At 45.5% G+C, this 23,649-nt stretch overlaps 1 protein-coding gene across 2 annotated transcripts in view; it reads left to right on the top strand.

The window, feature by feature from the left end:
• Window positions 1–23,649, top strand: part of LOC133424909 (plakophilin-4-like) — a 105,134-nt gene that overhangs the window by 37,094 nt on the left and 44,391 nt on the right. For both annotated transcript variants that reach the window (XM_061715491.1, XM_061715489.1), the window contains exons 4-7: window positions 846–880; window positions 8,784–8,897; window positions 10,370–10,524; window positions 15,210–15,666. In XM_061715491.1, the coding sequence (XP_061571475.1) occupies window positions 846–880; window positions 8,784–8,897; window positions 10,370–10,524; window positions 15,210–15,666 (761 nt within the window). The remainder of the gene's footprint in view (window positions 1–845; window positions 881–8,783; window positions 8,898–10,369; window positions 10,525–15,209; window positions 15,667–23,649) is intronic.

Genomic DNA, 23,649 nt, shown 5'->3' with positions numbered 1-23,649 from the left:
TAGAGGAGGCAGATTTTTCTTTCATTATGCACAAAGTTGAAATGTCGAGATTAATGTTGAAATACAATTTCAAGAATAAAGTTGAAATTTTGTGAATAAAGTTGAAATACAATTTGGTGAATAAAGTGGAAATGTCTCTTCTGGCACATCAAATCCAGTTAGGAGAGCGACTGACAGCTAAACTAACTAACTAACTAACTTACATCCTTAGAGTGGAACGTTAAGGGGGTGTTTCTGAAGTTATGCAACTGCATATGTGTGATATGTGTTTCAAATCAACATCGTAAAGCCAATTCTTGTATTCTGAACCTTGTTGTTCGCCTTTTTTCTCAACATTTCAACTTTATTCACGAAATTTTGACTTTTTTCTCAACATTTCCACTTTTTTCTTGAAATTGTACTTCAACATGAATCTCGACATTTCAACTTTTTTCTTAAAGTGTATAATGTAAAAAAAAAAATCTGCCTCCTCTAAAATATTATTTGTATTTTTCTCCTGCCTGGCTCTAATACTCTTCTGTAGAATCAGGACGTTCATCTTCACAAAGACTGATTTTTGCGACTGTTGAACACGAAAACCAAAAGTGTCCAACAGCAGGTATCAACAGACATCAGGGTAAAATGCTGATGTGATGTAACGTGATGGACGACTATCTGGGTCTGCAGGACCCTCCATGATTTATCATTCAGAAGTAAATGGAGCCTCTCAGAAGCTTCTGCTTCGTCTTAGATGAGATGAATAGTGAAGTTAAATGACTCCCGCCTTCCTTCCTGCTCTGGTTTAAATGTGATTTATACTCTGCTCTCTTGTCTCCTCCGTTTCCTCCTCTGTTCTGACGCTGAAGCTCATCCGAGAAGTCGTTTGCGTGGAGATCTGCAGGTATGGCTTCTTTTCTTCATCTAAGAAGGTAACAGATGATAAAATGTGGTTTCTAGGTTCCTAGTTTGGGTCTTAGCTCTTGTATTTTCAATCTGCAGCTTCACATAAAATTAAATCTGCATTATTTTGCAACTAAATCAACATGATTTTTCCAAACTGAAAAGTTATCAGCCTGAAACCTGGACTAGTAGAGCTGAAACCAGGACTAGTAAAGCTGGAACCAGGACTAGTAAAGTTGGAACCAGGACTAGTAAAGCTGGAACCAGGACTAGTAAAGCTGGAACCGGAACCAGGACTAGTAAAGCTGGAACCAGGACTAGTAAAGCTGAAACCAGGACTAGTAAAGCTGGAACCGGAACAAGGACTAGTAAAGCTGGAACCAGGACTAGTAAAGCTGAAACCAGGACTAGTAAAGCTGGAACCAGGACTAGTAGATCTGGAACCAGGACTAGTAAAGCTGGAACCAGGACTAGTAAAGCTGGAACCGGAACCAGGACTAGTAAAGCTGGAACCGGGACTAGTAAAGCTGAAACCAGGACTAGTAAAGCTGGAACCGGGACTAGTAAAGCTGGAACCAGGACTAGTAAAGCTGGAACCAGGACTAGTACAGCTGGAAACAGGACTAGTAAAGCTGGAAACAGGACTAGTAAAGCTGGAACCAGGACTAGTAGAACTGAAACCAGGACTAGTAAAGCTGGAACCAGGACTAGTAGAACTGAAACCTGGACTAGTAGAACTGAAACCAGGACTAGTAAAGCTGGAACCAGGACTAGTAGAACTGAAACCTGGACTAGTAGATCTGAAACCAGGACTAGTAACTGAAACCAGGACTAGTAGAGCTGAAACCAGGACTAGTAAAGCTGGAACCAGGACTAGTAGAACTGAAACCAGGACTAGTAAAGCTGGAACCAGGACTAGTAGAACTGAAACCAGGACTAGTAACTGAAACCAGGACTAGTAGAGCTGAAACCAGGACTAGTAAAGCTGAAACCAGGACTAGTGGAGCTGAAACCAGGACTAGTAAAGCTGAAACCAGGACTAGTAGAACTGAAACCAGGACTAGTAACTGAAACCAGGACTAGTAGAACTGAAACCAGGACTAGTAAAGCTGAAACCAGGACTAGTAGAACTGAAACCAGGACTAGTAAAGCTGAAACCAGGACTAGTAAAGCTGAAACCAGGACTAGTAAAGCTGAAACCAGGACTAGTAAAGCTGAAACCAGGACTAGTAGAACTGAAACCAGGAATAGTAAAGCTGGAACCAGGACTAGTAGAACTGAAACCAGGACTAGTAAAGCTGAAACCAGGACTAGTAGAGCTGAAACCAGGACTAGTAGAACTGGAACCAGGACTAGTAGAGCTGAAACCAGGACTAGTAACTGAAACCAGGACTAGTAGAACTGAAACCAGGACTAGTAAAGCTGAAACCAGGACTAGTAGAGCTGAAACCAGGACTAGTTTAACTGAAACCAGGACTAGTAACTGAAACCAGGACTAGTAAAGCTGAAACCAGGACTAGTAGACCTGAAACCAGGACTAGTAAAGCTGGAACCAGGACTAGTAAAGCTGGAACCAGGACTAGTAGAGCTGGAACCAGGACTAGTAACTGAAACCAGGACTAGTAGAGCTGAAACCAGGACTAGTAACTGAAACCAGGACTAGTAGAACTGAAACCAGGACTAGTAAAGCTGAAACCAGGACTAGTAAAGCTGAAACCAGGACTAGTAAAGCTGGAACCAGGACTAGTAGAACTGAAACCAGGACTAGTAAAGCTGAAACCAGGACTAGTAGAGCTGAAACCAGGACTAGTAGAACTGGAACCAGGACTAGTAACTGAAACCAGGACTAGTAGAGCTGAAACCAGGACTAGTAACTGAAACCAGGACTAGTAGAGCTGAAACCAGGACTAGTAGAGCTGAAACCAGGACTAGTAGAACTGAAACCAGGACTAGTAAAGCTGAAACCAGGACTAGTAAAGCTGAAACCAGGACTAGTAGAGCTGAAACAAGGACTAGCAGAACTGAAACCAGGACTAGCAGAACTGAAACCAGGACTAGTAAAGCTGAAACCAGGACTAGTAAAGCTGAAACAAGGACTAGTAGAACTGAAACCAGGACTAGTAAAGCTGAAACCAGGACTAGTAAACCTGAAACCAGGACTAGTAAAGCTGAAACCAGGACTAGTAGAGCTGAAACCAGGACTAGTAAAGCTGAAACCAGGACTAGCAGAACTGAAACCAGGACTAGTAGAACTGAAACCAGGACTAGTTTAACTGAAACCAGGACTAGTAGAACTGAAACCAGGACTAGTAAAGCTGAAACCAGGACTAGTAAAGCTGAAACCAGGACTAGTAAAGCTGAAACCAGGACTAGTAAAGCTGAAACCAGGACTAGCAGAACTGAAACCAGGACTAGTAGAGCTGAAACCAGGACTAGTAGAACTGGAACCAGGACTAGTAGAACTGGAACCAGGACTAGTAGAGCTGAAACCAGGACTAGTGGAACTGGAACCAGGACTAGTAAAGCTGGAACCAGGACTAGTAAAGCTGGAACCAGGACTAGTAGAACTGAAACCAGGACTAGTAGAACTGAAACCAGGACTAGTAGAACTGAAACCAGGACTAGTAAAGCTGAAACCAGGACTAGTAGAACTGAAACCAGGACTAGTAGAGCTGGAACCAGGACTAGTAAAGCTGAAACCAGGACTAGTAAAGCTGAAACCAGGACTAGTAGAGCTGGAACCAGGACTAGTAAAGCTGAAACCAGGACTAGTAGAGCTGAAACCAGGACTAGTAGAACTGAAACCAGGACTAGTGGAACTAGAAACAGGACTAGTAGAACTGAAACCAGGACTAGTAGAGCTGAAAACCAGGACTAGTAACTGAAACCAGGACTAGTAGAACTGAAACCAGGACTAGTAGAACTGAAACCAGGACTAGTACCTGAAACCAGGACTAGTAAAGCTGAAACCAGGACTAGTAAAGCTGGAACCAGGACTAGTAGAGCTGGAACCAGGACTAGTAGAACTGAAACCAGGACTAGTAAAGCTGAAACCAGGACTAGTAGACCTGAAACCAGGACTAGTAAAGCTGAAACCAGGACTAGTAGAGCTGAAACCAGGACTAGTAAAGCTGAAACCAGGACTAGCAGAACTGAAACCAGGACTAGTAGAACTGAAACCAGGACTAGTTTAACTGAAACCAGGACTAGTAGAACTGAAACCAGGACTAGTAAAGCTGAAACCAGGACTAGTAAAGCTGAAACCAGGACTAGCAGAACTGAAACCAGGACTAGTAGAGCTGAAACCAGGACTAGTTAAACTGGAACCAGGACTAGTAGAACTGGAACCAGGACTAGTAAAGCTGAAACCAGGACTAGTAGAGCTGAAACCAGGACTAGTGGAACTGGAACCAGGACTAGTAACTGAAACCAGGACTAGTAAAGCTGAAACCAGGACTAGTAGAACTGGAACCAGGACTAGTAGAACTGAAACCAGGACTAGTAAAGCTGAAACCAGGACTAGTAAAGCTGAAACCAGGACTAGCAGAACTGAAACCAGGACTAGTAGAGCTGAAACCAGGACTAGTTAAACTGGAACCAGGACTAGTAGAACTGGAACCAGGACTAGTAAAGCTGAAACCAGGACTAGTAGAGCTGAAACCAGGACTAGTGGAACTGGAACCAGGACTAGTAACTGAAACCAGGACTAGTAAAGCTGAAACCAGGACTAGTAGAACTGGAACCAGGACTAGTAACTGAAACCAGGACTAGTAGAGCTGAAACCAGGACTAGTTAAACTGGAACCAGGACTAGTAGAACTGGAACCAGGACTAGTAAAGCTGAAACCAGGACTAGTAGAGCTGAAACCAGGACTAGTGGAACTGGAACCAGGACTAGTAACTGAAACCAGGACTAGTAAAGCTGGAACCAGGACTAGTAAAGCTGGAACCAGGACTAGTAAAGCTGGAACCAGGACTAGTAGAACTGAAACCAGGACTAGTAGAACTGAAACCAGGACTAGTAGAACTGAAACCAGGACTAGTAAAGCTGAAACCAGGACTAGTAGAACTGAAACCAGGACTAGTGGAACTAGAAACAGGACTAGTAGAACTGAAACCAGGACTAGTAGAGCTGAAACCAGGACTAGTAACTGAAACCAGGACTAGTAGAACTGAAACCAGGACTAGTAGAACTGAAACCAGGACTAGTAACTGAAACCAGGACTAGTAAAGCTGAAACCAGGACTAGTAAAGCTGAAACCAGGACTAGTAACTGAAACCAGGACTAGTAAAGCTGGAACCAGGACTAGTAAAGCTGAAACCAGGACTAGTAGAACTGAAACCAGGACTAGTGGAACTAGAAACAGGACTAGTAGAACTGAACCCAGGACTAGTAGAACTGAAACCAGGACTAGTAGAGCTGAAACCAGGACTAGTAACTGAAACCAGGACTAGTAGAACTGAAACCAGGACTAGTAGAACTGAAACCAGGACTAGTAACTGAAACCAGGACTAGTAAAGCTGAAACCAGGACTAGTAAAGCTGGAACCAGGACTAGTAGAGCTGGAACCAGGACTAGTAGAACTGAAACCAGGACTAGTAAAGCTGAAACCAGGACTAGTAGACCTGAAACCAGGACTAGTAAAGCTGAAACCAGGACTAGTACACCTGAAACCAGGACTAGTAAAGCTGAAACCAGGACTAGTAACTGAAACCAGGACTAGTAAAGCTGAAACCAGGACTAGTAAAGCTGAAACCAGGACTAGTAACTGAAACCAGGACTAACAGAGCTGAAACCAGGACTAGTAGAACTGAAACCAGGACTAGTAAAGCTGGAACCAGGACTAGTAGAACTGAAACCAGGACTAGTAAAGCTGAAACCAGGACTAGTAGAGCTGAAACCAGGACTAGTAGACCCGAAACCAGGACTAGTAAAGCTGAAACCAGGACTAGTAGACCTGAAACCAGGACTAGTAAAGCTGAAACCAGGACTAGTAGACCTGAAACCAGGACTGGTAAAGCTGAAACCAGGACTAGTAAAGCTGAAACCAGGACTAGTAACTGAAACCAGGACTAGTAAAGCTGAAACCAGGACTAACAGAGCTGAAACCAGGACTAGTAAAGCTGGAACCAGGACTAGTAGAACTGAAACCAGGACTAGTAAAGCTGGAACCAGGACTAGTAAAGCTGAAACCAGGACTAGTAGAACTGAAACCAGGACTAGTAGACCTGAAACCAGGACTAGTAGAGCTGAAACCAGGACTAGTAGAGCTGGAACCAGGACTAGTAAAGCTGGAACCAGGACTAGTAAAGCTTAAACCAGGACTAGTAAAGCTGGAACCAGGACTAGTAAAGCTGGAACCAGGACTAGTAGAGCTGGAACCAGGACTAGTAAAGCTTAAACCAGGACTAGTGAAGCTGGAACCAGGACTAATAAAGCTGGAACCAGGACTAGTAAAGCTGAAACCAGGACTAGTAAAGCTGAAACCAGGACTAGTAGAGCTGAAACCAGGACTAGTGGAACTGGAACCAGGACTAGTAACTGAAACCAGGACTAGTAAAGCTGGAACCAGGACTAGTAAAGCTGGAACCAGGACTAGTAAAGCTGGAACCAGGACTAGTAGAACTGAAACCAGGACTAGTAGAACTGAAACCAGGACTAGTAAAGCTGAAACCAGGACTAGTAGAACTGAAACCAGGACTAGTGGAACTAGAAACAGGACTAGTAGAACTGAAACCAGGACTAGTAGAACTGAAACCAGGACTAGTAGAGCTGAAACCAGGACTAGTAACTGAAACCAGGACTAGTAGAACTGAAACCAGGACTAGTAGAACTGAAACCAGGACTAGTAACTGAAACCAGGACTAGTAAAGCTGAAACCAGGACTAGTAAAGCTGAAACCAGGACTAGTAACTGAAACCAGGACTAGTAAAGCTGGAACCAGGACTAGTAAAGCTGAAACCAGGACTAGTAGAACTGAAACCAGGACTAGTGGAACTAGAAACAGGACTAGTAGAACTGAAACCAGGACTAGTAGAACTGAAACCAGGACTAGTAGAGCTGAAACCAGGACTAGTAACTGAAACCAGGACTAGTAGAACTGAAACCAGGACTAGTAGAACTGAAACCAGGACTAGTAACTGAAACCAGGACTAGTAAAGCTGAAACCAGGACTAGTAAAGCTGGAACCAGGACTAGTAGAGCTGGAACCAGGACTAGTAGAACTGAAACCAGGACTAGTAAAGCTGAAACCAGGACTAGTAGACCTGAAACCAGGACTAGTAAAGCTGAAACCAGGACTAGTAACTGAAACCAGGACTAGTAAAGCTGAAACCAGGACTAGTAAAGCTGAAACCAGGACTAGTAACTGAAACCAGGACTAACAGAGCTGAAACCAGGACTAGTAGAACTGAAACCAGGACTAGTAAAGCTGGAACCAGGACTAGTAGAACTGAAACCAGGACTAGTAAAGCTGAAACCAGGACTAGTAGAGCTGAAACCAGGACTAGTAGACCCGAAACCAGGACTAGTAAAGCTGAAACCAGGACTAGTAGACCTGAAACCAGGACTAGTAAAGCTGAAACCAGGACTAGTAGACCTGAAACCAGGACTGGTAAAGCTGAAACCAGGACTAGTAAAGCTGAAACCAGGACTAGTAACTGAAACCAGGACTAGTAAAGCTGAAACCAGGACTAACAGAGCTGAAACCAGGACTAGTAAAGCTGGAACCAGGACTAGTAGAACTGAAACCAGGACTAGTAAAGCTGGAACCAGGACTAGTAAAGCTGAAACCAGGACTAGTAGAACTGAAACCAGGACTAGTAGACCTGAAACCAGGACTAGTAGAGCTGAAACCAGGACTAGTAGAGCTGGAACCAGGACTAGTAAAGCTGGAACCAGGACTAGTAAAGCTTAAACCAGGACTAGTAAAGCTGGAACCAGGACTAGTAAAGCTGGAACCAGGACTAGTAGAGCTGGAACCAGGACTAGTAAAGCTTAAACCAGGACTAGTGAAGCTGGAACCAGGGCTAGTAAAGCTGGAACCAGGACTAGTAAAGCTGAAACCAGGACTAGTAAAGCTTAAACCAGGACTAGTAAAGCTGGAACCAGGACTAGTAAAGCTGGAACCAGGACTAGTAAAGCTGAAACCAGGACTAGTAAAGCTTAAACCAGGACTAGTGAAGCTGGAACCAGGACTAGTAAAGCTGGAACCAGGACTAGTAAAGCTGAAACCAGGACTAGTAGAGCTGGAACCAGGACTAGTAAAGCTGAAACCAGAACTAGTAAAGCTGAAACCAGGACTAGTAGACCTGAAACCAGGACTAGTAAAGCTGAAACCACGACTAGTAAAGCTGAAACCAGGACTAGTAACTGAAACCAGGACTAGTAAAGCTGAAACCAGGACTAGTAACTGAAACCAGGAATAGTAAAGCTGAAACCAGGACTAACAGAGCTGAAACCAGGACTAGTAGAGCTGAAACCAGGACTAGTAACTGAAACCAGGACTAGTAGAGCTGAAACCAGGACTAGTAAAGCTGAAACCAGGACTAGTAACTGAAACCAGGACTAGTAAAGCTGAAACCAGGACTAGTAAAGCTGAAACCAGGACTAGTAAAGCTGAAACCAGGACTAGTAAAGCTGAAACCAGGACTGACAGGACTGAGCTAAGGCCCATTAAGAAGTGAATGTTTTCTTTACTTCTGCCTTGAACTCTTCTCCAAAAACTAGATATTGCTGCTGTTCTAAGACATATCTTGTAATCCTGTAAAGATCCTCTGATCTTAGACATAACTTGTCCAAGAGCTCTTCAAAACAACCCAAAACTTGCTAATAAAACGTTGAATCAATATGTTTTTACTGCCGAACCAACACCAGTCATTCACCATGGTTCCTTCTCCGCTCAGTGGTAGACTCTCGGGATGGAGCCATGGATGCGTCCGGGCGTCCTGGACGCCGCCTGGAGGCCGAGGATGAGCTGTACCTGCCCGAGGTGGACCGCGCCTCGCTGCACAGTGAAGGTCGGTCTCAACCAACTTTTGGTTCCCAGCAATCAGAGGAAAAAGGGGAGAATACATGTGGGACACCAGTGGTCTGTGTTGTGATGAGTCCTTCCTCCTTCTTAACGTATCGTGATATTGGGGGTCATGCTGGTGTTCCTGGCCCAAAACCTTTAAGCAGTTATCTGAACATCACAACCAGCATTTGCTATGTAGGCTTAAATAATTACCATTAAGACAGATTGAGCAAATTATTACTATAATTAAAGCTGCAAGTAGCGATGAACGGGCCCTCGCACTCTTGCTTTTTGGCGTCTAGCGTCGCCATGGTAACGCTTTTGACTGAGAAAAGTAATGCGCGTTGTCGCAGGATCGAGACGCACATTTTGATGTATAACACACCTGAGTGCACGTTACGGTTCGGGCCGTATTAACTGCCGAAGGGATGGCATAAATTGCGCCAAAATTACACGATTAATTCAAAATGTTCAAAATGGCCGACTTCCTGTTCAGTTTCGGCCATGGCGCCAAGAGACTTTTCTTTAAGTTGCGACATGATACAGGTGTGTACCGATTTTTGTGCATGTACGTCAAACCGTATTGTGGGGCTTGAGGCACGAAGTTTTTCTAGGGGGCGCTGTTGAGTCATTTTGCCACCCCCATTAATGCAAAGCATTAAATATCACGGCGTGATGGCATGATGGCGTTGAGGCTTTTCCTCCGTCTGTGGAGAAGCTCCACCCACGTTCACGCCTGGGAGATCTGCATCACGGCTGCGGCCCGTCGCCGTTCCACATTCGGCCTCTCCGCTGAAGCGTTTGACGGTCTGAATCCATCAAACCGCAGAAGATGGCGGACTGCCGGAGCGAGGCAGCGGATGAGAGGACGAAGTCTCAGCGTTTAATCTTCATGTAGAAACTGGTTTTAAAAGCGCACAGGAAATTGCATCGGCCCCCTCCCTCCCTCTTACTGTAGATAATTTCCAGATTGGTAAACATCTCCCATCTGAGCAGCAGTTTTGAAATGTAAAAACAAATTACCCTTTGGCTTATTTATATTCCTTACAGTGTGAGAGGTCTGGAAGTATAAAAATATCCCCACACGCTTCCTCCTCCTCGTCCTACAGGAGAAAGTAGGCCAGCAGATTGTTCCTGGAGCATGAAAGCTTAGCGCACAAACCCGTGTGTACATATTGATCTACCACTTGAAAGCCAGCTGAGATAATATGCAAATGTTGGAACTGCTGTGACCACGGTGGCTGCGGTGGCTGCATTGGCCGCGGTGGCCGTGGCTTCTGCGGCGTCTGTGGTGGCCGTGGTGGCTGCAGTGGCTGCGGTGGCCGCAGTGGCTGCGGTGGCAGCGGTGGTTGCTGTGGCCGCGGTGGCTGTGGTGGCCGCGGCGTCTGCGGCGTCTGTGGTGGCTGTGGTGGCCGCGGTGGCAGCGGTGGCGGCGTAACGCCACCACCAAGGCCTCACATCTTCCTCTCCTTGCAGGCTCCGGAGGTCACTCGGCTCACATGACCTCGTACTCGGACAGCGGCTACCAGGACAGCAGCGTGAGCTACTACAGCAACCAGAACGTGGTGCGTTCGGCGCCCCGGGCGTCCATATCAAGAAGCCCGAGGGCCGAGGGTCAAGCCTCCGGCCAGGTAGGCCTCGCCACCCCCGAGTTCTGTCCGTCTAACCTCCTCTTACAGGTTTGAAGTAATGGTTAAACTGGATGGCCGGTGGGGGAGCGTGGGCGTCCTTCCAGGGCCGGCTCCGCTGGTCTTGCCTCCTGGCTTCGGCCTCCGCTCCCCCTCCTTCCCCCCCTTACACGACTCATACGCACATAGGCGAAGGGGCGGGGGGTCCGGGGCGTGGGGGACATTGTCCCGCGTGGCCGGCACTCCCCGCCTCACGGTTTTAACAGCAAAGTAGACACTGCACATTCAACATTTAATAAATACATTTAACAAGGATACTTAGTTCTGGAAGGGGGGGTCATTGTAAAAAAAAAGAAAAAAAAAAAAAGAAGTAATGGTTCATGAAGCCATCTCACATCAGCGTCCATGTCGGGGTTGTTCTGGTACGAGCCCATATTCATACCTGGTCCGCTGCACCGAGCAACATAATGGTCCCTCAGGAGGAAGAGGGGGAAGCAGCGGATGAAGAATGGTAGTTACCTACCCAGAAAGACTCCTGCTGGAGAAGGTTGAGCAGCTTCTGGGTTTGGATCTGGAGGAAGGACGAGGCTTTGGAGGAAGGAGAATCCTCAGGTTGGCAGCAGGGAGACGTCCCTGTAGCTGCTAGTGTTGTTCTTGTCCACCTGTTTCAATTTTAGTTTTAGTCTAGTCTTTGGGTCAAACTATCATTTTAGTTTTTATTAGTTTCAGTCACGTTCATTCTCCTTTTAGTCGTGTCAAGTTTCAGTCGACTAAAAGGCATTTTAGTCAGAATTGTCCAGGACCATTTTAGTCTAGTTTTAGTCAAAGATTGTATTTATCCAAACCCATTTTACAATTCCAACAAGGTTATCTTATTATTATATTATTGTTACCTTATAGACTCAAGAATACATTCATTCTAGATACAGAAACCTCTAATTTGAGTTTACAACATATTTATTTTTCCGTATTTCTCCCCATCTTTTTCTTCTTCAACGATACATTGGGTTTTCTTTTCCACGTCTATGTAGAAAGTGTATCCAAAGATGGATCTTCTTCTTCTCCCCCCCAGAGCAGATCCCCGTGTTTCTCTATGTAACTTTGTTTTTAATGGACGTTAACTAGAGCTCTGCGTTAACGGCATCAGCCTCTAACTCTGCAGCTGGATCTTCTGGATCTGATTCCTGCTGCAGCGACTGATGGAGGACTAACGTCACCCAGCAGAACTAAACCAGAGAAACTACTGAAAACATGGACATTAAACCAGAGAAACTACTGAAAACATGGACATTAAACCAGAGGAAACTACTGAAAACATGGACATTAAACCAGAGAAACTACTGAAAACATGGACATTAAACCAGAGAAACTACTGAAAACATGGACATTAAACCAGAGAAACTACTGAAAACATGGACATTAAACCAGAGAAACTACTGAAAACATGGACATTAAACCAGAGAAACTACTGAAAACATGGACATTAAACCAGAGCTTCTGCAGAAACCTCAACGGCTGAAATGCAGCCTGGGCTTACTACGGCTGATTGCTCGGTACGTTCTGTACCAATGGAGATGGCTGAGTGAGAGAGGCGTCAAAACCATTTGATTTGAGTTTATCTAATCGAAGGGCTGTACGTGGCCAGATATCAAGCAGGATTTCACAAATTCCTCTGGATGTTGGCAAGCAGTTGACTAAACCAATTGTAAAGCAGTTTCTGCAGCCTTAAAACTAATTATTCCACTAATTAGTTCTGACTCAAAGACGGATGAGACGCTCTCGGAGGAACAACACGCATTTGTGCAGCTGCAGTATCATGTTAACTCGAGAACAACAAGACCGGGGATGTAATGAGAAGCTGCACGACGGCGACTTCATGGAGTCTGATTCCCCTCCTGCACGTCTGAGAGATCTGCGTGTTTTTATTCTGCTATTAAAAGTCCTTGTGTCGTGAGAGGCACCGTAGGCTCCAGAATCACCGTGATGAGCGTCGCCTCCCACCCAGAAACGCTTCTGACTCACATCAATTATCATTGGGCTGATAATTTCATGCTCTTTGCTCAAACACAGGAACGACTCCAGTCTCACGTTTCTATTCTTCGTTTCCACTCCGGCTGTTCGAGGCTTCGCTGGATTAACAGATCCACATCCGGTTGGCCGAGTTTTTATGTCTCGTTATAAATCTTCACTAATAAGGTGGTCATATTCTCGGAGACTAATCTTCTTCAGCAGAGGTGATAAATCATCCTGTCACAATTGGAGTCGTGTCTTTAATTCAGGCGTCTAATCATGAATGTTTCTTTTGAGCCCAGAAACCACCTCACTGATAACGATCAAGCAAGAGTTGATAAAAATCAAGTTAAATGCCATTAAATGTTATTTCCTAAGCTCGGAGGACCCATCAATAATTCAGTTTTATTTTCATTTTAATAATATCAGACTACAAAATAACTTTGATATTGAGAAGACATGTTTGCATCTTTTTTAGTAGATACAAATACGGCTGTAAAGTCATGTGCAGCAGTTAATAACCCCTCTTTTAATCCTATAAAAGTCCTCTGATCTTATGTAGCAAACTCGTTGCCACTGGGGCCGACCGACAGGACAGAGGAGGACACAGGGTTTAGTGCAGGAACTCCTTTATTCAATCACACCGCCACACGTGCACCAGCAGAACCTTCTCCCAGCAGCCCTCTGGCTGGTGTGCAGCCACTTCTTATGTAGCCAGGCAGGGTGGAGAGGTTGATTGGGCACAGGTGTGCCCAATCGACTAAGTGGCTGCACCTCCACCCTGCCGCACACCCCCACACACTCGGGCCGACCGCCGAGAGTGCCGTTCTCGGGACTGGGCCCAGGGTGGCCTCGGGCCAGACGGCATCTGCGGCCCTGGCCGGGGTGCGCCCAGGACCACCCCCTCCCCGACGCAGCACTGCTCCAGCAGCTGGTCCGCCTCCGGAGCTGGCGCGTCCAGGACCGCCTCGGCCAACTCCGCCACCGACGTCTCCGCCTCGGCGACCTCCGCCTCCAGGACTGCCGTGACGAATCTCAGGCGTGGGGCCGGGATGGGTCGCGCTGCGGGTCCCGCCATCGCTGGGGCCGCCTCAGGAGCCGTCGCTTGGCGGCCTGCAGCCTCTGCTTCCCAGCCTGTCGGCTGCTGCGCCACCAGCGCCTCCAGCGCTGCGATCTGCTGCTCCCCCTGGCCCTGCAACAGGGCTGCCAGGTCCGCCAGCACCTGTGCAAGCGCCTCCAGGGTCCGCTCCGTATAGCAAGCTCATTACCACTGGGGCCGACCGACAGGACAGAGGACACAGGATTTAGTGCAGGAACTCCTTTATTCAATCACACCGCCACACGTGCACCAGCAGGACCTTCTCCCAGCAGACCCCTCTTGCTGGTGTGCAGCCACTTCTTATGTAGCCAGGCAGGGTGGAGAGGTTGATTGGGCACAGGTGTGCCCAATCGGCTGAGTGGCTGCTCCTCCACCCTGCCACATCTTAGTTTTAGGCAAATAAAATCTCAAACAAAAACATAACTTTTTCAGTAAACCATTATTTATTCAATAAAAATGAAACTAAAAAAAATAAAAGTTATGTAGGCAATACTAAGTACCCTCTTTTCTGATTCCATGGGATTTAAGAGGATGAGTTTGATTTTATCTGTACGGTGAGTGTCAGAAAGGTGCTGATAAATAAAATGTATCATTATTATTTTATTGATTTGTATCAGGAGCTGCTATTATCAGCAGCTCTGCAGTACTTTCTGGACGCATCTTTAGCGGAACAAGCAGCGGCTGGATCACGCCTAACCTATGATGCTAATTAATATTATTTCCTCATTTCAAATGTCCCCACCGAAACGAGTGCTGGCCGTGCCGACCAATCGCTGCGGCCGAATCATGTCCTGAAGTATTCTGTTAGTAGCTCACATCATTGTGGAGGAATTTAGGTCAATTTTTTCTTTGCAACGCTGCTTCAGCAAAGTTAAATCTTGTTAGAAAACAAATCATCAAACTTTCACCTCTGTGCTTCACATATGAGGGATTTCATAGCTTCATTTTTGTGAGAAGGATGAATTGTCGTTGATCATAACAGGTTGTATTTGGCTCAAACTTAAAGGGGACCTATTCTGAAAAACAGGTTTCTTCTTGCTTTAACATATATAACGTGGTCTCCCCTCAGCCTGCCAACTCAGAGAAGGAGGAAAGCAACCAGATTCTGCAGTGTCTGTACAGCCGCCCGGATGAGCCGTCCAGTGTGATGTGGATCTACGAGCCAATAAGATTCTGCTCCCGTCGTTACGTAATGACGGGAGCGATGCGTGAAACCACGCCCACAACTAACTCCGCCGGCCGGAGCTTCCGCCATTTTTTCATAGCGGTGTATCGCGTCATTCAGGCAGCCAATCAGCACAGCCTCATTATCATAGCCCCGCCCACTAAGAATCCTGCATAGATAATGAGGTTAGAGAATGGGAAGATAAAGACATAGTTCAGAGGCTGAATTTCTAATTTATTTAGCAAAAACAATCAAAAGCTTGTTTTTAAGACATTCAAGGCCTGTTTAAAATAGGAATTAGATGCCATAATAGGTCCCCTTTAAGCCCGCCAGGATCAAATGTTCTTGACTGTTTTCACACTCTCTGTGTCCTGGACTGAGCTGGATTTTCATGTTTTTCTTCTTCTCTCTAAGGCGTCCAGCCGGATGTTGCGGAGGATGGCGTCCCTCCCCTCCAGGAGCCAGTCTCCCGGTGGTGGCACCGCCGGCACCGTGTCCCCGTCCCGCGTCTCCCTGCGGACGTCCCAGGGCAGCACGTACGACTCCCCGGTCCTGTCCGAGCCCAAACCGCTGGCCGCCGTCTTCCCCGGCACCAGCATGCCGCCCTCGTGCCCGTCGCCCACCTCGCCCGGCGACGCCGCCCAGGCCCAGGGAGGCCACGGGGTGATGGGGGGCGGGGCGCGGCTGGGCTCCACCCTCTCCCTGGTGGAGGGGCGGGGCCTGACGGGGTCGCCGCTGCGCTCCGGGATGACGGCGGTCCCGCAGCACTACGGCTCCACGCTGCCCCGGCAGAGCCAGCCGCTGGCCTACGGAGCCGACCCATACGGCCTTTACCAGAGAAGTGCTCTGCCCCGCCCCGACAGCCTCATAGGTCAGTGGGACGTCTACGGAACTATTTTCTGGACTATAAGCCGCTACTTTTTTCATAGGTTTTCAACCATGCAGCTTATACAAAGGTGCAGCTATTCTGTGGATTTTTCTTCCACCGCTCGGAGCGCTCTAAATCAAATCAAATCAAATCAAACTTTATTTATAAAGCACCTTTCATACAAAAAATGCAACACAAAGTGCTTTACATAAAACAAATAACCATAAAACATATTAATGCCCTTAAAATCCTTAAAAAAGTATAACATAACATAAAATCCTAAAAGTATGTCTAGAAAGCAAGACATTAAAAACTAAAAGAATAAGACAGTAGAATGTATAAAATAGACCATAAATAACGACTAAAACATTTAGATAAAGCATTGAGATAAGACAATGAAAATAAAATATGATAAAAAGGGATAAACTAAAGATTAATATAAAACAGTAGTAAGGTCCAATAAAAATAGGGGTGAGCATAAAAAATGTAAGAGTTAAATGAGTCAGTTAAAAGCCTGATTAAAGAGCTCCAACCGGAATTAGAATCAAAACTAAGACAAAATAAATGCAAAGAAGAATACCCTACTTCTTCTTTAGCAGATAGAAGTAGGTAGAAGCAGATTTCAAACAGATAAATAGATAAATAAATACCGGTTATTTTCTCTTAGTTCTGTCCCTTTTTAATCAGCAAAGTTGCTGCCGTGTTAAAGACACTGTTAGGAAAGATCTATTTAGGTACAAACATGTACATCATTTACAGTTCAAAATCCTTCTGTACATGTAGTAAATATCTAATCTAACAACATAAATATCTGCCGCTTGCATATCTTTTTTTTTTTTAAATAGAGCAGGTGCGGCTTGTATATCTTTTTTTTAATTATTTTTTTAAAAATAGAGCGGATGCGGCTTATATGCAGGTGCGGCTTATAGTCCAGAAAATACGGTACTCTGCATTCAGGGTTTTCTACGAGAACGGCCAGTTAACTGCTTTTCCAGGGTTAAGATAAATCTTGTCCCACTGGCAGATTTTTCTACTTATTTCAAGTGAAAATTTACTTGAAACAGGTGAAAATTGTCAAATAAGTAATTTTTCTGGTGTTATTTTTCTGGTGATGACTCTAAATGTTGAAATAGCAGTAAAACCACATTCATTGATGAAATGACATAAGGGATGGAAAGGAGGGATGGCAGTTTTACTGGGGGGATGATTTGGACCGTTTTTATTTCAGGGGGGGATGATTTGGACCGTTTTTATTTCAGGGGGGATGATTTGGACCGTTTTTATTTCAGGGGGGATGATTTGGACCGTTTTTATTTCAGGGGGGGATGATTTGGACCGTTTTTATTTCAGGGGGGGATGATTTGGACCGTTTTTATTTCAGGGGGGGGATGATTTGGACCGTTTTTATTTCAGGGGGGATGATTTGGACCGTTTTTATTTCAGGGGGGGATGATTTGGACCGTTTTTATTTCAGGGGGGGATGATTTGGACCGTTTTTATTTCAGGGGGGGATGATTTGGACCGTTTTTATTTCAGGGGGGATGATTTGGACCGTTTTTATTTCAGGGGGGGATGATTTGGACCGTTTTTATTTCAGGGGGGGATGATTTGGACCGTTTTTATTTCAGGGGGGGATGCCGTGCCCCCTCATCCCCCCTCACCCCCCCCAACTCCAGTACTGGTTCTATGATAAATGCATCTCTCAGACACAGAGGTCTCACAACTGCATGCTTTTCCTTTTGTCTTCCATCTTTTGACTGTATAAAGTAAGGAGTTGAGAGGTCAGCCGGTCCCCTGAGGGGTCTGTTGGTTCAAATATGGTCAGGCTACGATCCAAGCAGGAAAACATCCCCGCTGAGTCCCGCAGTGTAAGCCGGTGAGACGCAGCGTGTTTTCAGCACATTTTCTGGCTGTAAATAAACAATCCCTGCTCCACAGCCTCTCAGCCATTCCCTCTGCTGATTTAATAACGTTCACTTTGAGGGACGAGTTGAGCGAGCAGCACTGATTTAATATTGTATTTCCTGCTTCACTGGGAAGCTGTGAGAAACGTTAAATAAAGCCGCGTGTTGAACAAAATAACTGAGCCAAAGTGCAAGCTCTGCAGGTGATCTTATCTGGTATCCAGGCTCAGGGAGCTCATTTCATGCAGTTTTTAGTCATATTATCTTTAACACCACTAGCAGATGATTCCGCTGGGTCTGACAAAGTTTTATCTGATGCACGGCAGAATGAGAAATGAGGAATGTAATCTTGGGCGGGCAGGATTTCGCTCGCCACCAGGTAGACGTTGTGAGCAGGAGGTTAATTCTGATGCTATGATGGAGGTGCAGAAGGAAACAAGTCTCTGGAAACACTCACAGCAGATCTCAGGGATTCCTCTTCACTTCCTCTCTCATCCTCTCATCTCAGGGGGAGTAAACTCTGTTGGTATCAGGATGCTGAGTAGCACGTCGCTGTCAGAGCAACCGGAGGGGGAAGCTGGTCGGATAAGCTGCTAGCTCAGTCTGGTCAAATAATTTATTTAAAAAAAAAAAATTTTTTTAATCTTCTTGATTGATTATCTTATTTCAAACATGAGCACAAAAATAAAAAATAAAACAGCAGAACAACAATAACTCAATAACATAAAAAAGTATAATAATAATAATTAGTCAATAATAAATGTATTCTCATAAACAAAGTAGACGAGAATTAATTAATATAATAGCAAATATGTTATGCTCGAAAAAAGAATTAAAAAGCAGAACAACAATCAGCAAAACTCAATTTAAAGAGGACCTATTATGAAAACCAGGTTTTTTCTTGCTTTAACATACAGGACTGTCTCAGAAAATTTGAATATTGTGATTTTCTGTAATGCAATTACAAAAACAAAAATGTCATACATTCTGGATTCATTACAAATCAACTGAAATATTGCAAGCCTTTTATTATTTTAATATTGCTGATCATGGCTTACAGTTTAAGAAAACTCAAATATCCTATCTCAAAAAATTAGAATATTCTGGGAATCTTATGCTGCGTTCCATTTACCTCGGAAGTCAGAACTCGGAACTGGGAATGACGTCACAGCCGAGTTATCAGCGTTCCAGTTACAAAGTAGGTAAACAAGTTTGTAGTTTGCATATACCACATGAAAAATGTAAATTACACTATAGCAGCATATATATGCTGAACAATACTTGTATACGACTGATTTAGTGTGACCAAAACTAGAATGAAGTGCTACGAATTTTTACAGAGCTCTCTTCTACTGTTTACAACCGGGGCAGCCATCTTGGAATGTGAACTCGGGGGTGGTGAAGACTCTCCCACTTTCCCAGTGGGAAATCCCACTTCGAGGGGCGTTCCAGTTGAAAAATCTAACTGGGAACTGGGAAATCCCCACTTCCGAGGACAAATGGAACGCGGCATTAATCTTAAACTGTAGTCCATTTCTCCGCGGGGCAGTACCCCCCGCAACCGCTAGTTAGCAATCTTTTCCTGAATGGTTTATCCGACTTTTTCCGGTCACAGTGAATCAAAGAGATAAGGACAACTATTGTGCAAAAAAACAAAACAAAAAAAATCACACATACACGAAGAAAAGAACGCTGAAAGTTCACGACTGCTTCAAACCGGAAACCGGAAATGCGTTGCTACCAAGCGAACCAATCACAGCCCTCTCGTCTGCGTTTGGTCTGCGTCACCTCGACGCGTAGTCACAATTTTTGGGAGGTGCACGTCAGCGACGGCGTGGGCTACGGCGTCGTTTTGACGCAGAACCATAACCCAGCCTTTACAACCACAGGAAGTGTGAGAGGTGGTGATGCAAACGCCACCACGATGTGCTGCATCTGCAGAGGCTGCTTGACAATTGCTCGTCAGCGTATTTGCTGCTAGATTTGCTCAGACGGCGGCGAGCTGCTGTCGGCCATCCCTGCAGGTGCAACCTTTCAACTTTGCATCGCTCTGATTGGCCGAAACGGCCGCGGCTGGCTGAGAAACTTCAGAGGGGATTATTTCTGGCTTTTCCGCTGAGCCTGGCTTAAAGACGCATTTTGAGATATCTTCTGGAGCAAATTTCCCACCAAATGGAAATGTGGGCGCTGTAGCTTTAGAGGCCGCCACCCGGGTCTCGTGATGTCGAGAGATTTTTCTCCGGCGGGCTTTAAAGCTGCATCCATCACTCGTCCTCCTCTTGTTGACGGGTTATCGACGCTCCCTGCTCGGAGAGCAGCGCTGCTGATGCTGCAGTGACACAGATTTCCTCCTCCATCCTGCCCTCTGTCACTTGATAAGCCGCTCCCACTGACCCATATAGGCCCGTCTCCATCACAAACCCCGCTGGAGCTCCACGTGTGATTATCAGCACCCGGGGGCTCGTTATGCTGCCGTGCCTGATTTTAATTCATGCATTCAAGTGTGATTGTTATTGGTGCTTAATCTGCGTGTTGGTGGGAACAGGATGTGAGCGTTGGAGGTCGTCGGTGGACGACGCCAAAGATACTCTATACAGAAGATCACGCATTACCGTTTCTGTCAATGGTATGAAATGGTAAACACTTCCTGTCTCCTGAGTGGGCGTGGTTGCCCCTCTCCCCACATGGTTGTGGAAGTGTTGTGAACGTGTGTGTGTGTGTGTGTGTGTGTGTGTGTGTGTGTGTGTGTGTGTGTGTGTGTGTGTGTGTGTGTGTGTGGATGGATCATGAATACATTTTAATTATTTTGCCGCTCGTTTTTTTTAATCTGCTACCTTAATGTCTGATATCAACCCAGTCAGAGCCGTGTGGGAGATTTGCGAGGCCCTGTGCGAAATGGCCGGGGGGGGGGGGCCCTCGCAAAATTTTGGGGTTTTTCGGGTCGGATCGGGTGTCTATATGTGCAATTTTAACTCTCCAATTAGCAAAATACTGGACACCTTCCCCTGCCTCATCATCATCTCTTGCCTTGACGCGGGACCCCACGGCTGCTTGAGACCCGGTCGGATCAGTGATTTTTGTAACAAATTTAAACGAGCCTTTCAGAGAGGCATTAAACTCTTCCATTTTCTTTAGTTTTTTCTTTTTTCATCCCCTGATGGAAATTTCCTGAATCTGTCTCGTTCTCTTGACATTGTGTGACAGTTTGTTCCAACTCCACCGTCTGGATCAGAGCAGCTTGTGTCTGCGCTTGGTCTATTGATATGCACAGACTAGTACACATTTAGGTCTGTAATGGAATGTGACTGTTGATATTTATAAGGGAAAGAAGTAAAAAAATGAAAAAAAAAAAAAAAAAGGGCCCATAGCGCGAGGCCCCCTGGGGCGCGAGGCCCCGTGCGGTCGCACAGTTCGCACACCCCTTGCGGCGGCCCTGAACCCAGTACAAGATCATCGGATCAGTCTAATATTCTTTTCCCTTCCCTTCCCTCATTTTTTCCCTTCCAAAAAGACTTCAATAATAACAATAACAGTATTATTAAGCAAAGAAGCAAGTTTTATTTTAGTTTTAAAGTTTATCTGATGGGAAAACGACGTTGGCAGTTCTGCAGTGACCGACGACTCTGAATCTCTGAATCAGCACCATAGACATATATACGTGTATATGTATATATGTATATGTATATATATATATATATATATATATATATATATATATATATATATATATATATATATATATATATATGTCTATGATCAGCACCACCAGAGAGGAGAACTATGTATTATTATTATATTATATTATTAGCTATGAGAGCCAAATCTCACGAGAGTGTGTTGCTCAGACAGAGACAGGTCTCAAACAAAGTTCATTTTCTCCTAATCTGTCGGTCTGAAAATTTCCATTTTGGTGTCAGAATGTTCAGAAGGTTTGTGGCTTTTGAAAAATGGGTCCCATATTTACTTAGGGGCATATTTACCATGGGGCGAAGGAATTGGTAATAATCTGTGCTCACGTTCACTTTTCCCATAGGACTCAATAGACTCAGGAGCTGCTGTTAGTCTCCTAAAGGGGCGGGGCAGTGGGGAAACCCACGTGACACAGATACAGGAAACACAACCAGAGTGGGGGGGGGAGTTTACAATAAACCGTCTGACGACGTGAAAGGCCTCCTCTACTCTCCTGTCACGGAGGTGCTAAGTGCCCTTATATGTCGCCCAAGTCTTTATTCTCAGTGATCCTGCAGATCCAGCATAATCCCAGATTACATGCGGGAGATGAGCAGGAGATGGGCAGGCAAGATTAGGCTGTTACTGCCGGCAGCTTAGGTAGCGACGCCTGGGGAGCTGCCAGCACGGCCAGCTTGGTTTTGGTTGTTTTCTTTCCTACAATTGAGGTTTTAAATCCAAGAAGCACTTGTGAATCAGGACAGATGAGCAGGTGAGATGAGGGTGCAGAGAGGTCATGTGACAGCCTGATCAATAAAACCCCAGTTGAGGTGCAGAATGCAGGAGAACTGTGGTCATAGAGCTGTGGCAGGGTGGAGGAGCAGCCAATTGGGCACACCTGTGCCCAATCAACCTCTCCACCCTGCCTGGCTACATAAGAAGTGGCTGCACACCAGCAAGAGGGGTCTGCTGGGAGAAGGTTCTGCTGGTCCATGTGTGGCGGTGTGATTGAATAAAGGAGTTCCTGCACTAAACCCTGTGTCCTCTGTCCTGTCGGTCAGCCCCAGTGGCAACGAGCTTGCTACAAGAGCAAAGTAGTTGGTTAAAGGAGACATATTATGGCATTTAATGTGTATTTTAAACAGGCCTTGAATGTCTTAAAAACAATCAAAAGTTTGTTTTTTCTACATAAATCAGAAATTCAGCCTGTGTCTCTATTTTTACCGCTTCTAACCTCCTTCTCTATGAGGGATTCTGAGGGGGCGGGGCTATGATAATGAGGCTCTGTGCTGATTGGCTGCCTGAATGACGTGTAGCAGGGGAGGGAAATGGGGAGGGAAATGTCAGTGTGGAGAGAGAGCGTCCGATGTCACGCAGCTCGACGCGATAGTCGGACGCTCTCATGCAGTTATGACACGGTGGAAACGACTCCCTGGGATCTTAAGCCTGATTTATGGTTCTGCGTTAAATCGACGCGTACCCTACGCCGTAGGCGTTGGTGTAACGTGGAACCATAAATCAGCCTTTAGTTCCCTGAAGAGGGAACGGGTCACCTCGTCTTCACACTATTACAGGAAGATTTAATTGAATTCTAAACAGTTACACTAACAGTTCTTTACTCTGATTCCTCAACATTTCATTTCTTATGTTACAAGACAAATGAATCATGTTAACAGTAAAGAAATCACAACACTGAATTTTCACAAATGGCAACTTTATTGTTAAAAAACAAAATAACATAAGTTGTATATAAATAACATGTATGCACTATTGCTGGCTCAAGGAAGGACCGTGCGTCTTCTGAAGGTGTCGTTGAACAGATTCAGGTGCTTGGAAGATCTGAAACCATAAACAGAAGAAAATGTATTACGGTACTAATAGAGCTCCGTAACACGGAGTAACACCGGAGCTAAGCTAAATACTTAGCCCATGCAAAGATCATACTTGTAGACAAATATAAATAACATAAAAAATAACGTCACTTACCGCTGACTCGTGTGCAGTTACCGGGTCCGTGCTGTTGGAACTGATCCTTTTATGAGGGTAAATGTCGATGCAAAACCTAATTTCTACTGTCCCTCGCTGTGGAAACAGCCACTGCTTCTGAACAATGGCTGAAGCTCCGACCGGCGGAGAGAGTTGTGGGCGTGGTTTCAGCAGCGGAGGCCGACCTATGGAAATCTGAATGTTATTGGCTCGTAGATCCACATCACACTGGATGGATCATCCGGGCGGCTGTACAGACACTGCAGAATCTGGTTGCTTTCCTCCTTCTCTGAGTTGGCAGGCTGAGGGGAGACCACTTTATATATGTTAAAGACAGAGAAAATCTGTTTTTCATAATAGGTCCCCTTTAAAGACGAGACGACCTCTCTGTGGTGTCGGCATCAGCTCCTGAAGGGCCAGCTTGAGG

Source organism: Cololabis saira, chromosome 24, assembly GCF_033807715.1.
Source record: "Cololabis saira isolate AMF1-May2022 chromosome 24, fColSai1.1, whole genome shotgun sequence".
Classification (NCBI taxonomy): Eukaryota; Metazoa; Chordata; class Actinopteri; order Beloniformes; family Belonidae; genus Cololabis; species Cololabis saira.
This window is presented reverse-complemented; position numbering and strand designations above follow the sequence as displayed.